We start from the raw sequence: 17,417 nt of genomic DNA, 5'->3' as shown, positions 1-17,417 counted from the left end.
ATGTTCACTATGTCATAAATAAGTTAATTGAAGTATAAAAGGGTTAAATCACTTACCCAAGACCACACTACTATTAATTGGCTGAGTTAGGACTCAAGTCCAGGCCTGTTTGACACATGACTGCTCTTAATAGCTTCAAATACTGCTTCTCCATTAATTAATTCGTTTGTTAAATCAGTATTTGTAGGATGTGTATTTCAGTACTGCTGACTGTCCCTGGCATGTGTACAAGAGGAAGTAAAATTTTGCTTTTCATGAAAGCCAAGGGAACAGATATAGTTTTGGATGACAGATAATAATGACTTCATTATTCCTTTTCTCTGAAAGTATCTGGAAATATTAAAATTCTTCTAATATAAGTCGTACTTAAGTAATTTTGAAAATGGCTGCAAGAAAGTTGTGTTGAGAACACTCAACAGCTCATGAAAACTGTTGAGATTAATAAACAGAAGGTTGCTATTAAAAACATTCTGAACATAAGTAATATTGAGAGAAATAACAAAGTGAATAAATTAGCAGCATTGCTGTCTTTTTCCACCTTTCAGTAGATTTTTTAGTTTGCTTCTTTCTTTTTCATTTTTTATCTCTCTCCTCCCAATTTTTTTTTTAACCGGTATCAACATCTTAACAAGCAATGTGTTTCCCCAAATTGACTGGTTACATTGCCTCAACTTAGCCACCTTCATGTAATTTTTATTTTCCTAGGAACTAAAGTATGTTTTTACTTCCCACTCAGTGTCTCAATTTGTGCCAAAAGGCAGATAAGTTGGATCCAGAGTGTATGCTGTGTTGGATGGAAGACAAGAGTCATAATTCTGAGCTTGGACTCCAGATGGATTTAAAATTGTTTTTTAATATAGCAATCAGTTGCTATATTAATGTTGGAAGTCTGCTATTTAAAATTGTAAGAACATTGACAGTGATTTCAATTGGAACACTTTTTGTAGGATCAAGAGGATGAACCAGATGGGAGCAGTTAAGCACATCTTAGCATAAAGGCATATAGCTCACAGCAATGGTGAAATATGAGCACACATTTTAATACGGATTTTTATGAACAGTGTTTGGCAGTATTTTTCTGAATATCAAAAATACTAATTACTATGGTTTTTTAGTGATAATTGTAAATCAGTGCAAATTCTTAATTGTGTTTTGATGGAATTATTTCAATTACTTAAAAAGTTTTCCATTACATATGAGGAACACAGTAAATATCTTTATAAAGTTGGAAAGGAAAAAAGAAGTGAAGCATCAAGTGGAATGCATTGTGATTTATTAGTCACTCAAAAACTTGACAGCTTTTCATAATCTATTTAAAGCAAGGACAGTACTAAGGAGCTACAATAATGCTGAATGTCCATGAGAATGACAATAAAAAATCAGGATTGGCATAAAAAATCTGTGCCTGGAGAGAGAAATAAGGAGAGTGCTGCTGCTCCACAGTTGACTCTATAGATTATTTTCTCCCTTGCCCACTATCCTTGTAAAACTCAGCAAAGCTACATTGTGCTTTGGGTTGGTTCCCAGTCCAAGTATTGTACTGGACGTCTAATACAAAGGCTGTGCATAGGGTCTGTGCTGTCTCCACTCTTGCCATCTCCTTTCTCTGCAATCCTCCGTTCCCACTAATGGTAGGGGACACTGGGACCAAGGCAGTGCAGTACTGAACTCCCCCACAGGCAAGCCAGTGGTTACCAGAGTGGTGTAATTTGCAGGACTTGGAAACTTCCCTGTGTCCAAAGATATTTTCCTCAGTCTGGCTCTTGTGAGTGACGTTTTAACATTAAGGATGAGTTCATTTGGCTAAAAGTATTTCGGTTTCCAGAAATTTAAAAAAAAAAAAAATCTGTGTTCTCAGAAAAAGCTGTTATCTGTCATATAACACCATTCTGAAAATTAGTTTATCATATTCTTTTTCTCTGAGAACTAGTTGAGAAGGACTATTATTACTAGGGTTGACGGGGCCACAGGAGAAACCGGGTACTGATTAAAGGAGGTTAGTGGGTCAGTATTGTGAGGAGGTTGGGACAAAGGTTGGCACAAGTGTGTTGTGTGCGTGAGGGAGGTATGTTCCAAGAAGAAGGGGAAGCGGGTAGAATAGAGAGGTTTGTGTGGTGTTTAATCCTGTAATGTGAGTCCCCTCAAGCTCTCCAGTTATCTGGGATCCTCCTTCAATTTGTTTTTTTTAAAAAATTAAACTTCTTATTCTCTTCTTATTCTTATTTATTGCCTTGCCCCAAGAAGTGCTGCCATTCTCATAGCTATTGATTTTCATCTTTTTTTATGGTCATATCATCACTGTTTCTCAATTTTGCCATGATTTTCTCTGGTTATTTTGGCCAAAACATGAATATAGGCCTTTGTTTGTATCCCTCAAGGCATTGTCACTGTGACTCCTGTAGTGATTGACAAGTTTCATTAGAAACTTGCTACTACCTAATCTGTAAACCAATGCTCTTACATTACAGAAAAATGAAATTTACTACTGCCTTCAAACAACACTGAAGTAGCAGTGGCTAAAGGAAAATATATGAGTGACTTAGGAGTCCTTACGTAGTATCTCAGCCTAGTGTCCAGCACGTATTATTAGTGAGTGACTGAAGGTTGCTGCTCTTAACGTTTCATTGATTGTGCCCTTTCACCCAGTCCTAGTGGTCATCTTTCTTCTCTTCTCTGCTTCTCTGCTTCCCAAATCAGTGTCTCTTCCTGTCTTATTTTCCCTGAGGCCTCTTATCAGGATTTCATCCCATTTTAGGTAGGCTGAGTAGAACTAGTTAACCTGTTTACTGATCTCTCAGTGGTGTTGCCTTTCACACGATTATATGCATGGTCATCCCACCTTCGCCTTAACTTCCTGAGACTAGACAGAAGCAAAAGACCCAGGGAGGTTGCTTCAAACAAAAGAGCAGCTTCCTTCCAGGGATAAAATCTGTCAGTAACTCTCTCAAATGCTACATTTGTTTTAGTCACATCCTTTTGCCCTGCAGTTCATTCAGAAAATCAGTATTATGTAATTAAGGTATAGTCCCTGTCTTCCAGTAGCTTATGGTCTAAAGAAAGGAAACACACTAAAGTAAATTACAAAAGTGTATTATGCTATGACAAGGGCAATGATGAAGATATGAAAAGGTTATTGTAGGATGTAGTTGAGGGCAGTGGGAGAGTGTTTAGGGAACGGGGAAGGAGGCAACATCTGACCTGCATCTTGAGGATGAGCAGCCGTTATGCTGAGGATATGGTAGTTAGTGGACATGTATGCTAGCTACACAGAGGAGATGGCAGAAACAGAGGCTCGCAGGCAAAGAGCAGTTCCTCGTTCCTGGGTTATGAAGTGTGAGACAGGAGGTGTCAGGAGATAAGGCTTGAGGGCTATTCAGGGGCAAACTCATAAAGGAACTTACATCACGTATCACTCGCGTCTATTAATTTATCATGTAATAGAGAACTACCTGATGGGTTTTAAGAAGGGGAGTGCCAAAGGCAAATCATCTACTCTCCAGTTTCTTTGGCACTTCTGTGGGCTCTGGAGGGGAATGCTTCTACCTTTCTGAAACCTAAAGTCTATAGAAGGAGGCCCCAGATAGAAAGGTAAGGTGACAATACAGAAGTGGTCTTATGCCATAGGAGAAGTCCTTATCTGAGTCAATATGTGTCTTTTCCATCTAGTGAGGGAAAAAGACTGTTAAAAGGAGAACACTAATAATATATAAAGTTGACAACATGGAGATTTTATCATAAGGTCATTGAGAATTTTTCTTAATATATATATACAGGCATTCCTCACTTTGGATGGTTCAAATATACACAAATTTCAGTTACTATGTTTAATGAAAATAACACCAGTCTCCCAACAACATGGTTCAAACTTCACTTACCACAGTTATTAACCACAATTATTAACTGCGATTAATTGCATAAAGTACAAACTCTGCTATAGTCTCTTCAGTCTACAAAACAACATAAACTACAAAAACTACGTAAATAACAGCTATGCATCAAGATCAATGACCAGTCACATCATTTCATCCAGTCAGTTGGTGATTGTTCACTGTGCATCTGTTATTCAGTTCATGCAGACAGCAAAGTATGTAGTGTGTTGCTTCCTTGTCTCTCAGTGATAAACCTATGTGATATGTTATACAAATGGATAATCAAAAGAGGTAACTGACCAGCAAAGATGAAAATACAACAAAATAAAGGAATCATGATAACACAGGACTTAAAATTAGAACTGAACATAAATGGAACTATAGAAAAAATAGCTGACCCTAGGACCCTGCTCCCAGTTGAGAGACCCTAGATAATGCAGCCAGAGGAACACAGGGAAGTTAACTTTTGGACATAAATGAGGAAAAGGTTGTGATGAATAGGAGAGAGATGTCCCAGAAGAGTAACACCAGCAAAACACCCTTCACATTAGAAGAACTTTTGGAACTATTTCATGGCATTGAAAGTACTAAGGATAAAATGTTGAAAGTTGATCCAGAGTTAGAAAAGAGTGTGATAATTTGCCAAAGCACAGAAAATATGCTTGCTCAGTATGGTAATTTATACAAGAAGGCAAGCACTATTCAAACTACTCTTTATAAATTTTTTTCAAATAAATACTTTAGTTCTTAATGTTTTTAATCTTTTAAATTATGTTGCACCAAATATTAGTTGAACATTTTTTCATTTCCCTACACAATTTTAACTGTCAGAATTTTTAACATTTTGACAAATATTTTTAAAAGTCACAGAACATTTGTAATGTTTCCCATTATTAATATTGCTTTGCATGGTTTCAGCTTGGATGGTCAGTTTTGTGGGCCTGTAGTACCATATGCCCAGTGGGATGGCCTGTATATAAGTGGTACCACCAACTTTCTTATGGATAAACATTTTATATATGCATCCAAAATTTTAATTACTTGGGCAAAGTTCAGTATCTACTTGAAATTTCTTTCTTTCCCATCTCAATATTTCTGATTTTAATTCTTTAATTGTATCTCCCCCCTCCCCCTATCTCTCTCTCTCTCTTTCTCCCTCCCTCCCTCCCTCCCTCTCTCTCTTTGGTCATGTGTGGTTACCTATTGACAACATATTTGTTAGGGGTCAAATTTTTGTTAAAATAAGTATTAACATGAAAGTCTCTGTTAAAATTAGATCCTAAGTCCCATTTGTTATTGTAATTCTTGGTAAGGCAGCTTTCTATCACAACAAATATTTAGACAATTCTATGATTTATTATAATGGGTCTTTAATCTATTTTAAAACAGAGTTTGTAAATTTTCCTATTGGCATTCCTTAAGGACTGTGTTCACATTTTTTTTTCAATATATTCATCCAAGAAAAATTGTATGTTGTTATTTACTGGACTTTTTTGTTATTCTTCCTATGTGAGTTAGAAAACAGTGACTCAAATAATATTTTCAAAAGAGTATACTATAAGCTATTTTTTTAAATAAAATGTTAGGTCCCTAGATTGGAGCTATGTCAAAATTTGAATGTAGGCATTTTTTCCCAGGAATTTATTCCCTTTGCTTTTTAAAACTTTACAGACTAGTGTTTAAGTAGAATGTAAATAAGGAATATAGTCACCAATATAGGGAATAGAAGGAGGCCTTTCTACAATTTGTTTTAATATTAAGAGAATTGAGATGTCATATTAGATACTTAGAATCTAATTTGTACTCAGGTTACTCTCAAATCCATTCACGTCTTTCCATCAATTCATTCATTCATCCATCCAAGTCCCTTCATTGAGTAATTAATGAGCACTTCCTATGAGCCAGGCACTATTCTAGGCACTGGGGATACCACACTGAATAGAATAGATAAGGAACTTCAGTTTAAACTCTATAAGGAGCTCTACACTGTCTCTTATTCCTCCACTCAAATCTGATTTACAATTATCTTTTACTAGACTATAAAAGCCTCCGACCTGACCCATTCTTTTCCATTTACGTATCTCAGAGTCCTCACCTTTGATTTAGATCTTATGGTTGAATCTGCTTTTTCTCTGATATATACATCAGTCTTACTTAAATTCTTCCTATGCCTGGATGGCCAAATTAACTAATAAATATGCCTTTGTTTTTCATTCAATGAAGCTAAATTAAAAAAAAAAAAAGCAGTGGCTTTCTTACAGATCCAAGTAATCACAGAATGCTAGCAATAAAAGGAAATTTTAAATAATTTTACTCACTGCCATCATTTTTACAAATATAGACTTCAAAGCTCATGATGTAGCTAGTTAGTGGCAAAACTGGAACTAGAACTCAGCCTGCTTGGTCTGTTCTTTATTATTGTTACCAGTGAAAAGACAACCAGAACATTTTGTTTAACTCGGGCTCTTCTGGTTGCAAAGAATGGAGAGTTAGGCTATCTCAAGGAAGAGAAAATTCTTTCAGTCCTCTCTGTAGTATTAAGGGAAGCAGGGACCCACGGAATCTGAAAATAGGTGCTGTAATGTAACTTGGTCTTATGGAGACAAGCACTGATTCAAAGCAGCTCTGAGTGGCGTAGCTGCCTTAGTCCGTGGATCTTTCACTGTACTTTTCTAGTACTGCTACTCTCTGTTCTTCCCACATCTGCCCTTTTGTGTTATCTCTGAGAACAACTTTCTTAACATAGTTCCTGCTGATTCTAAATTCTGTGTTTATACTTTGGCTTTCTTGTGACATCTCAATTCCCCTTAACCTTTGTGAATCTTTCCCGCTTCAGCCCCCTACTGCTTAGTACCTGAATTTTTCTTTCTTTCCTTTTTTAAAAAATAGTTTCATTTAATTAAAAAAAGAATTTGACTGACCCAGCTTGTTCCTCGTTAGGCAAAACTCTTTATTCCGAGTGACTTCATCGCCTTCTGGCCAGACTTTGTATTGGCCTCCTTTAGATCAAGTGTTGTTTCCTGTGGCTGAGATGAGCAGGAGTGAGTTCATGAAGAAAAGATCATGACTGCTGCTGCCCCTTTAGTAGAGTCTCTGGATGAGAAACAATCCCTTCAAAGGAAATTGTACATACAGAAGATACCATGTTTAACATGCCTAGTTCACTGTTTTAAACTGCTTCAGGAGATGTAAATTAAAGAAGTTATGCTTTTTTCATCATGGGCTAGGGGAGGGAGGAATCTCTGGCCAGAAAAACAGGTGGTAGCCAAAGAAAGGGAAGCATGTAGTTAGACTCAAGCATTCACAGAAATAAAAATAAATAAGTAAATAAACACATACTTTTTATTAATTTTTTTTTCAACGTTTATTTATTTTGGGGACAGAGAGAGACAGAGCATGAACGGGGGAGGGGCAGAGAGAGAGGGAGACACAGAATCGGAAACAGGCTCCAGGTTCTGAGCCATCAGCCCAGAGCCCGACGCGGGGCTTGAACTCACGGACCGCGAGATCGTGACCTGGCTGAAGTCGGACGCTTAACCGACTGCGCCACCCAGGCACCCCAACACATACTTTTTTTAAAAAGGTAAAAGAGATAAGCCTATGGAAGAGGTTTCTCTACGTATGTGCCTCTTACCTTGGCTTCTCGTTACTCACCTTCCTGACACTTCCTCAGGAGCTGCTTAGCTCCCACCTTCCTAGAGCTGCTGTCTCATCTTAGGGAGCCACCACCACCTTGTTACTGCTGAGGACATTTCTTATGTCCTATTATAAAAAGTGAAGAGGAGCACCTGGGTGGCTCAGTTAGTTGATCATCTGACTCTTGAGTTCAGCTCAGGTCATGATCCCAGGGTTGTGGGATCAAGTCCTGTATTGGGCTCTGTGCTGAGCATGGAACCTACTTGGGATTCTCTCTCTCTCTTTCTCTCTTTCTCTCTCTCTTCATCTTCTGCCCCAACTTTCTCTCTCAAAAAAAGTGACTTAGCTTTGACGATATTTTTATTTGCGGAATCTCAGGTGACATTTGGACGACTGAGAACAATATATCTCATATTTTGTAATTAGGCTGATCTTTATCTTAAAAAAATGTAAACTCAGAGCAAACTTGAGCTAAAAGATTGGGTATATTAGATGCTGTAGGTAAATGAGTAACTTTAATAATGACATGATTTATGAAATATTTAATTTCTTTGGTTGATCTATCTTGGTGATCTATAATTAAGGTTTGTGCATATCGATGAGAATGTTTCTTTCTTCCTGTCCCTTCTTTTAGCCTTATTTTGCTCACAGATCTTTCTAGAAGAAAAAGGATATTATCTATTTTATATCTTTGGGTATTAATAATGGAGATTAAATACTTGATTTTGGTTATAGTATATGGAAAAATTTTTTGTTACTGATTTTTTAGCTCAATAAAGCCCCTTTTGTCATAGGACCTGTGAGTGGCCTCTTTGATTTGTCTTAGCTCATTCATGGAGTGCGATTACAATGATTTGGATTAGAGAAACTGCCTGGATATGGCCCAGTTTTTCAATAATTACAAATAGATTTTGTCTGAGAGCATTTTGCTTCAGCATTAATAAACTAAAACCAACTGTTAAAAAGCATTAGTAAGATTTAGCAGATTCATTGCTGGATACCAGCTTTATATAAAAGATGCTGTTCTGTATTCTTTTTTCAACACTATGCTACCATTTCAGTTGATAGTAACAAAGAATTCAAATAACGCTCAAATTGAAGATTAGTAAGTAGTAAATTAGTAAGAATTAACATTCATTTGTGAGAAAACCGAAAATTGGGAGGGAACCAACTTGGCACCTTTGTTTAGTTTTTTTGCTTGTACGAATTTACTGTTCATAACATGTCTTCACCTTTACCATTGCAGGGTCTCAAAGGCCATCCGGGCCTCCCAGGTCTCCGAGGTGAACCAGTAAGTACTTCGTAAAACTTATATCTTCTACAGTAAAAAAAGACACACATTAGGGACTCCTTGAGAGATTCTTTTTCCCCACTTATTTAAGATTTTCTTCTCAATTATTTTCAATTTTTAGTGCAGGAGAAACTTTTTCAATTAATCACGTTATAGTTTTGTTTTTGTTTTTCCCAAACCCCTGATTGACTTTAACTATCTGCTTAACATATTCCAGGACAGCAGTTCTTAAACTTTAAAAAAAAAATTTCTTTAAGGGGCACCTGGGTGGCTCAGTGGGTTGAGCATCTGACTTCAGCTCAGGTCATGATCTCATGGTCCATGAGTTGGGGCCCCGCATCCGGCTCTGTGCTGACAGCTCAGAGCCTGGAGCCTGCTTCGGATTCTGTCTCCCTCTCTCCCTCCCCCTCCCCCACTCGTGCTCTGTCTCTCTCTCTCTCTCTCTCTCTCTCTCTCTGCCTCTCAAAAATAAAGAAAACTAATACAAACATTTTTTTAATAAATAAATAAATAAAATTTTTTAAGTTTGTTTATTTTGAGAGAGAGAAAGCACAAGTGGAGAAGGGGCAGAGAGAGAGGGAGAGAGAGAGAATCCCAAGCAGGCTCTGCACAGTGAACCCATGAACCATGAGGTCATGACCTGAGCTGAAGTTGGATACTTAGCCAACTGAGCAACTAGTTCTTAAACTTTTGAGGTTCAAAAGCCCCTCTGAGAATGTCATAAGTGCTATGAGCTCTTTCCCCAGAAAACACACATATTCATGCATATGCATGTACCTGCGTATGTGCATACACACAACTGATTACTTTGTATTTTTTTGTTTTTATATTTTCTTTCACACATTTGATTTTTTTATACAATTTCAGGGGCTTGCCTATTTGCAAAAGCCTGTCCATAGCTGTTAGTTTCCTGACCCTTGCATGAGGGAATGTAAATAAATTTTAATAAAAATCCAAATTAGAATAGCACATATGCTATTGTCCATTACACACATATTTAAAAGCCAAAATAGTTTGGAAACCTTGTAATTTTTATCATATAATTCTTTGTCTTCCCCACCAGAAAACAATATATATCATAGGGAGAAAAATAAAGCCATTTCTTTTGTTTTCAACACAATGTGTACTAGGTCAGTATGAATAAAGCAATGAAAACTAACTAATTAGAAACTAACTAAGGTGAGGGACACCATTACTGGAGATTCAGCAGAGAGTGTCCCTTACAGTACACTCTGTTCAGTCCCTGAGGCACAATTTTTCAAAATTACTAATTACTAAATATAACAAGTGATGCATGTACCTGTAATAGGTGTAATCTCAGTTTCTTGAATCAAACAAAGGCTGGAAAACATTTATGGGGAAAAAATCAGAAAGGCAGGAGGGATTAGTCCCCAGGGAGAAAAAAAAAATCTCTAGAAAACTGCTTTGGCACAAATGTATGAATTCTAATGAAGAAAACCTAATTATTTCACAAGTAAGTGAAAAATTGACCCGTCAGTACTAACGGGTGTTCTCACAGCTATATAACCTACATAACCTCATAGCTCTATAACCTAGTTCTTAGTATATTTGTTATTGTTTTGAGGGAGATATGTGTTTAGAAGCATCTAAAATCAATTTTAAAGGTTGGCAAATGTATTTTGGAATCAGTTATTGCTTTTCATTCTATTTATTTCCAGAAAAAAGGGCAAAATTGGTGTTAACTGTGAAATACAATTAAAACCCTTTTGCATTTTAACTGTGCAAACACTGTAGAAACTAAGAGGAGCATAACTAATTTGGTAGGAGATGTTTACTTCTGGAAAATTTATAAATATCTACAAATCGGTGGACAAACATTTGGAAAATAATTGTATCATCTGTGCAAGCTCTAGTAATAGGAACTGCCATTTATTGAATCTTTATTAGCTACCAAACTGTACTACTATTAACTACAACTTCTAGTACTATAATTATTTATTGAATATTTCCACATGTTAGCTAATTTAATACCAACACTAAGAATTATTGCAGTTTACCCACTTTTAAATATATTTCTACACATTGTTCTGTCTTCTTTACACAATAATCCTGTGATCCCGAAATTATTATTCTACTTTACTAATTCTACTTGGTAGCAGTGCTGGGATTCTCGATGAAGTCTGATAGTCTCAGAGTGTTTGCTTTTAATGCTTGAAGTTAGAAGTAGGATTGGGGCAGGTTTCCTATTCCTTATTTCTGCAGGGTCTAAAGATACAACTTTGTGTCTAAACTGCTCCATTCAATCTATAGATTTAAGTGGGCCATATTTTGTTTTTAACACTTTTAAGTGCATAGTGAATTGAGTTGTAGTGTTTGTTTTGAATTTCTTTTAAGCTTCTGTGGTTGTCACAGTGATTTTAGGGTGTGGTTGGCTTAGACATGTTTATGCCATGTAGGATTATGCTGAAGGCTTACTTGTTTACTTTGTTTACTGCTATTCCAGGATAGCAGAATTTAGGCATCCAGCAGAATTCTTTTGTGTATTTCTCTTTGCAGCTGGAATGTCTTAAATCTCTACATGTTGCCTTAATACCCGCTATGAAAATCCATTCAAAGTCAGATTTCCTTTATGTCTTAAAACAGATTGCTTTTTAATAGAGAGCTCAATTTACCTAATTTGGCTAGGAGAGGAATGAAAGGGATGATGGTTGGTCTTAGCCAGTGACCTACAGAATAAAAACAGTCTTTTAAATTTGTTTCACTTCTTTCTATTGGCATAACCAAATAGAAGGTTTTGTGAATGTCTGGATATAGACCTGTGTATTTTAGAATTGGATGAGGGATAAAGGAAGCTGTTGTAAATAGACTGGAGCAAATCTCGTAATTAGAGATTTAATTTCCTAATTAAATTAGAATTTCCTTAGAGTAATATTGGAAGTTATGTGCACTTTAGCACTATACCAGGAAAGCAGCCTGGGATGGTGGTCTCTGGAATTAGACTTGCTGACTCAAATCTTGGCTTCCCACTTATTGTCTGAGTGACTTTCCACTGGTGACAAATGCTCTATGTTTCATTTTTTAATCTGTAAAATAAATAATGATACCTACTTTCTAAGGTCTAGGCAGATTAAATAAGATATTACATATAAAATACTTGAAATTGTGCCTGGCATAAGATAGGTGCTAAATGAATGTTCTTATGGGAATATAATATTATATATATTGTAGAAAGGTAATATTTAGTATGTAAATATGGTTTTGGAAATTCATAGGCTAAATCTCTCCAAATGTAGATAAGAATTTTATTCTGCAGGGGCACCTGGGTGGCCTATCCGGTTAAGTGTCAGACTTCAGCTCAGGTCATGATCTCACAGTTGGTGAGTTCGAGCCCCGCATCAGGCTCTGTGCTGATAGCTTAGAGCCTGGAGCCTGTTTTAGAGTCTGTGTCTCCTCTCTCTCTGCTTCTCCCCCATTCATGCTCTGCTGCCTCTCTCTCTGTCTCTCTCAAAAATAAATAAGGATTCAAAAAAACAAACAAAAAAAAAGAGGGGCACCTGGGCGGCTTAGTCGGTTGAGCGTCTAACTTCAGCTCAGGTCATGATCTCATGGCTGGTGAGTTCGAGCCCTGCATCAGGCTCTGTGCTGACAGCTCAGAGCCTGGAGCCTGCTTCGGATTCTGTGTCTCCCTCTCTCTCTACCCCTAACCCACTTGCATTCTGTCTCTGTCTCTCTCAAAAATAAACAAACACTAAAAAAAAAAAAAAAGAATTTTATTCTGCAATTCTCAGAAATCCACTTGTTCACTCACTTTCTGTTAAATTGTCCATTGTCATGTGTGTGTATATATATATGTGTATATACACATATATATATACACACACATGACAATATATATATACATGTATATATACATGACAATACACATATATATGGATGAATGTCTATATGTACATGTACATACATATGTGTATGTATGATATGTGTATGTGTGTGTGTGTGCATGACACAACTTTTGTCAGATTGTCTCAGTTCATATCCAGGCTCTGCTGGTTACTCACTGTGGCATCTTGGGCAATTTTCATAATTTCTCTGTATCTTATGCCAAATGGAGGATGGAGAAAATAGCATCTATCTCACAGATGTAGGATATGTGTAAAGTGCTTGGCATAGTGATTGACACATAAAGAGTGCTCAATAAATGGTAATTGTTGGAGGAAGGGGAAAGGAGGGAGAAAAATGAGAACAAAATTGAGAAAGATTCTGAGGAAAGGGGAGATAAAGACATATAAGAAGCCTTCATTTCTAATAGAATGGGAGGGCAAAAACTTTACCTATGATCCTCCATTTGTCTTTTCCTTGGTCTTCTCTTTCTATAGATTTTCCAAATTTGGGGGCGTTTTATAGTATTTTTCTACTTAAACTGGAGGTAATACTCTTCTGTGTGCTTCGGAGCAGAGGGACAAAGGGCTAGTGTCTTTTATCTGTTTTACAAACAATAAGAAGGAAATGAATTTTACATAATAAATAAGTAATCCATGAAATTTACCTTTGCTATCACCATTTGTGGTTAGGTAAAGGCAGTTCAACATGTGTGCTTCTGGCATTTCCTTGACTCAAGAATTATTTAACAGATTTAGACTCTGAATAAACTAATGAATGAATGAATGGATAGTGTATCAATGAAAGTAAAAACAAATGGAGATATTTCTTCTCTCTTGATGGTCTAGGCCTGTAGAAGCTTCCTTTCTTATGCCTTTGATTCCCTATATATCAGCCTGCCTTCAACAAACCTTGTTTGAAAATAAAAAATACAAAGTTGCCAATTTAAAATGAATTTACTAGGTTTGTTTGTTAGTGTGTTATTTGAATAGGGATTGCATTAAATGTGTAGATTGCTTTGGGTAGTATTATGGTGTTATTTTGTTAGGGATTGCTGGTGTTATTTGGATAGGGATTGCATTGAATGTGTAGGTTGCTTTGGGTACTATAGACATTTTAATAATATTTGTTCTTTCAATCCATGAGAATAGAATGTTTTTCCATTTCTTTGCGTCGTCTTCAATTTCTTTCATAAGCTTTCTATAATTTTCAGCATACAGATCTTTTACCTCTGGTTTGGTTTATTCCTAGGTATCTTCCAATTTTTGGTGCAATTGTAAATGGGATCAAATCCTTGATTTCTTTTTCTGCTGCTTCGGTATTGGTGTATAGAAATGCAACCGACTTCTGTATGTTGATTTTATATCCTGCGACTTTGCTAAATTCACATATCAGTTCTAGCGGTTTTTTGGTGGAGTGTTTCAGGTTTTCCACATAGAGTATCATGTCATCTACAAAGAGTAAAAGTTTTATATCTTTTTGTTGTCTGATTGCTGAGGCTAGGACTTCCAGTACTATGTTGAACAACAGTGGTGAGAGTGGACATCCCTGTCGTGTTCCTGACCTTAGGGGGAAAGTCTCAGTTTTTTCCCATTGAGGATGATATTAGCTGTGGGCCTTTCATATATGCCTTTTATGATGTTGAGGTATGTTCCTTTTCCCCCTAGTTTCTTTAGGGTTTTTATCAAGAAAGAATGCTGTATTTTGTCAAGTGCTTTTTCTGCATCTATTGAAAGGATTATATGGTTCTTATCCTTTCTTTTATTAATGAGGTGTATCACACTGATTGATTTGTAAATATTAAACTAGCCCTCCAGCCCAGGAATAAATCTCACTTGATCATGGTGAATAATTCTTTTCATGTACTGTTGAATTTGATTTTCTCGTATCTTGTTGAGAATTTTTGCATCCAGATTCATGTATGTATGTATATATATATATATATATATATATATATATATATATATATATATACACACACACACACACACACACACACACACACACACACACACTAAAATATTACTCAGTGGTCAAAAAAGAGTGAAATCTTGCCATTTGCAACAACATAGATGGAACTGGAGTGTGTTATGCTAAGCAAGTGAAATAAGTCAGAGGAAGACAAACATCATATGATTTAACTCATATGTGGAATTTAAGAAACAAAACAAATGAATATAGGATAAAGGAAGGAAGAATAAGATAAAATCGGAGAGGGAGGCAAACCATAATGGGTGTTGGGCATTAAGGAGGGCATTTGTTGGGATGAGCCCTGGGTGTTATATGTAAATGATGAATCACTGGGTTACACTCCTGAAACCAATACCACACGGTATTTTAACTATCTTGAATTCAATACATAATTTAAAAAAAAATAAAAAATGAGTTTACTTGGGTGCCTGGGTGACTCAATCAGTTGAGCATCTGACTCTTGGTTTCAGCTTAGATCATGATATCAGGTTCATGGGATTGAGCCCTGTGTTGGCTCTGCACTGAGCATGGAGCCTGCTTAAGATTCTCTCTCTCTCTCTCTCTCTCTCTCTCTCTCTCTCTGCCCCTTTCCCCTGCTTGCACATGCTGTCTCTCTCTCTCTAAAACAAAAAAGAAAAATTTAAATGAATTTACAATTCCAGTGTTACTGTTTGAATTATTAGATAGAGATATATCATGATTGAGGTAATTACCACTCAATATCCATTTCTTTTTTTTTTTTTTTTGAAATTTTTTTTCAACGTTTTTTATTTATTTTTGGGACAGAGAGAGACAGAGCATGAACGGGGGAGGGGCAGAGAGAGAGGGTGACACAGAATCGGAAACAGGCTCCAGGCTCCGAGCCATCAGCCCAGAGCCTGACGCGGGGCTCGAACTCACGGACCGCGAGATCGTGACCTGGCTGATGTCCGGCGCTTAACCGACTGCGCCACCCAGGCGCCCCTCAATATCCATTTCTTAATCAGACTTGCTACAAAAAAAAAGTTTATTTTAGGAAGGAAGAAGAGGTTGGTTCTGAAGTTCACTGCCCCTTTTAGTCTTCTGGGGCTCAGGCTCAGACATTAAGGACATCATGCTTAACATGCAAGATGTTGAAGTAAGAAAATGATTGAGACACGAGACAATATAAAAAGACACTGGTTATTAAGAAGTGTACCAACTCTTGGGGCATCTGGGTGGTTCAGTTGGTTGAGCATCTACTTTGGGTCAGGTCATGTTCTCACGGTTCATGAATTCAAGCCCCACATCAGGCTCGCTGTTGTCAGTGCAGAGCCTGCTTCAGTTCTCTGTCCCCCTCTCTTTACCCTCCCTTGCTTGTGCTCTCTCAAATAAATAAACATTTATTAAAAAAATAAAAGAAAGAAATTAATGTACCAACTCTTTCTAGAATAGGTGTCTTATTTATGTAGTGCTGGAATTTTCCATCCTGGATTTATCATTAATAATCAATGTCTCATTTAGAGCCCTAATCTAACAGTTTTATTTACATTTATTTAGTTATTTTGGCTCATTTTAATTTCAAGTAGGTGATTTCAGTCAGATAAACAATGTGTAGGATCTTTGGTCCTTCTGTGGCAAAAAAAAATTCTTTCTGAACTTGAATATTATAATTGTGCCAAATTTGTTTCCTTGGGCTTCTTTTGGTTTTGTTGTATTGTTTTATTTATTTTGTTTTTTATTTCAGGGAATTCCAGGATTCACTGGTAATATTGGTTCACGTGGTTACCCTGGCAGGCAGGTGAGGTAACTATATTTATACTTTTCCTTTTATGTTCCTTTGTATTAATGCATTGCACTTTCTGATTTTCAGAGTTAGTGTTCAAATAATAATTGGTTTACTTTTATCAAATAATGAATTACTCATGGCAAAATAATTCAAAATCAAAATTATAAAAATCCTCCAGAATCTTACTGTAGAAAGTTATGTGTAAAATTGGAGTAGAGTTTTTAAACATGTATGATGTGATACAGTGGAACCTTCAAAATTAAAATGCCCAAGGGTCTAATAAGATTTTAAAACAATCCTGTGGCTGATTTTGCAATACTGCCACTGACTAAAATGAAGTAATGGTAAGAGTTAAGATTGGATAACAAGTATTGTTTTTTAATAGCAGAGTTATAAAAACTTGAGAGTTTGATAGTGCTATATATACCACTACCAAACACTTTTATCTGAAATGAATTCAAGTCTTTGTATATGGTTTTGAAAATTCATTCTAATTATTTCATATATATTTCCCTCTAATTTATAACTTTATTTCTTGTAGACTACTAACAGAATCAATTTTCTTTCATAGGTTTTCATGAAGGCTTACTCTTGAAATTGATTATTCATTTAGCATACTAAAAAACTATGGTTATAATATCTTTTTTATTCTCAAGAATAAGGGAAATGGAAATGCCAAAAAGTAATCTATAGTTAACAAAATTCCACATTTTGGGCCTTTAAAAATACATGGAAGGTATTGTATATTACAGTCTTACCACCAAGTGATGATTTATGTTATCTGAAACATAAAATATAAATGCTCAAGCATATGGACATTGATCTGAAGTTAAAATGTATCTTTTTTAATTATGGGAATATATTTTAGATATTTTAACTAGAAGTGTTTTAAAAGAAGACAATTTTCCAATGAGAAATAATTTAATTAAAATTTATTTTTTATATCTTATAATGTGTGTTAATCTACCTTGTTTGGCTGTCTAAAAACATACATACATATATATTAATATATATGTTATATATATTAATTAATTAATAATAATTAATATTAGTATAATTATAT

The 17,417-nt window shown here is 36.0% G+C and overlaps 1 protein-coding gene across 7 annotated transcripts in view; it reads left to right on the top strand.

Annotated features, from left to right (window-relative positions):
- COL24A1 (collagen type XXIV alpha 1 chain) overlaps window positions 1-17,417 on the top strand; it is a 412,001-nt gene that overhangs the window by 68,061 nt on the left and 326,523 nt on the right. For all 7 annotated transcript variants that reach the window (XM_019837359.3, XM_045036125.1, XM_019837358.3 and 4 more), the window contains 2 exons: window positions 8,752-8,796; window positions 16,313-16,366. In XM_019837359.3, coding sequence (XP_019692918.2) covers window positions 8,752-8,796; window positions 16,313-16,366 — 99 coding nt within the window. The remainder of the gene's footprint in view (window positions 1-8,751; window positions 8,797-16,312; window positions 16,367-17,417) is intronic.

The sequence above is a fragment of the Felis catus genome, chromosome C1 (genome assembly GCF_018350175.1).
Source record: "Felis catus isolate Fca126 chromosome C1, F.catus_Fca126_mat1.0, whole genome shotgun sequence".
Taxonomy (NCBI): domain Eukaryota; kingdom Metazoa; phylum Chordata; class Mammalia; order Carnivora; family Felidae; genus Felis; species Felis catus.
The sequence above is the reverse complement of the archived record's forward strand: the minus strand, read 5'-3'. Positions and strand labels throughout refer to the sequence as shown.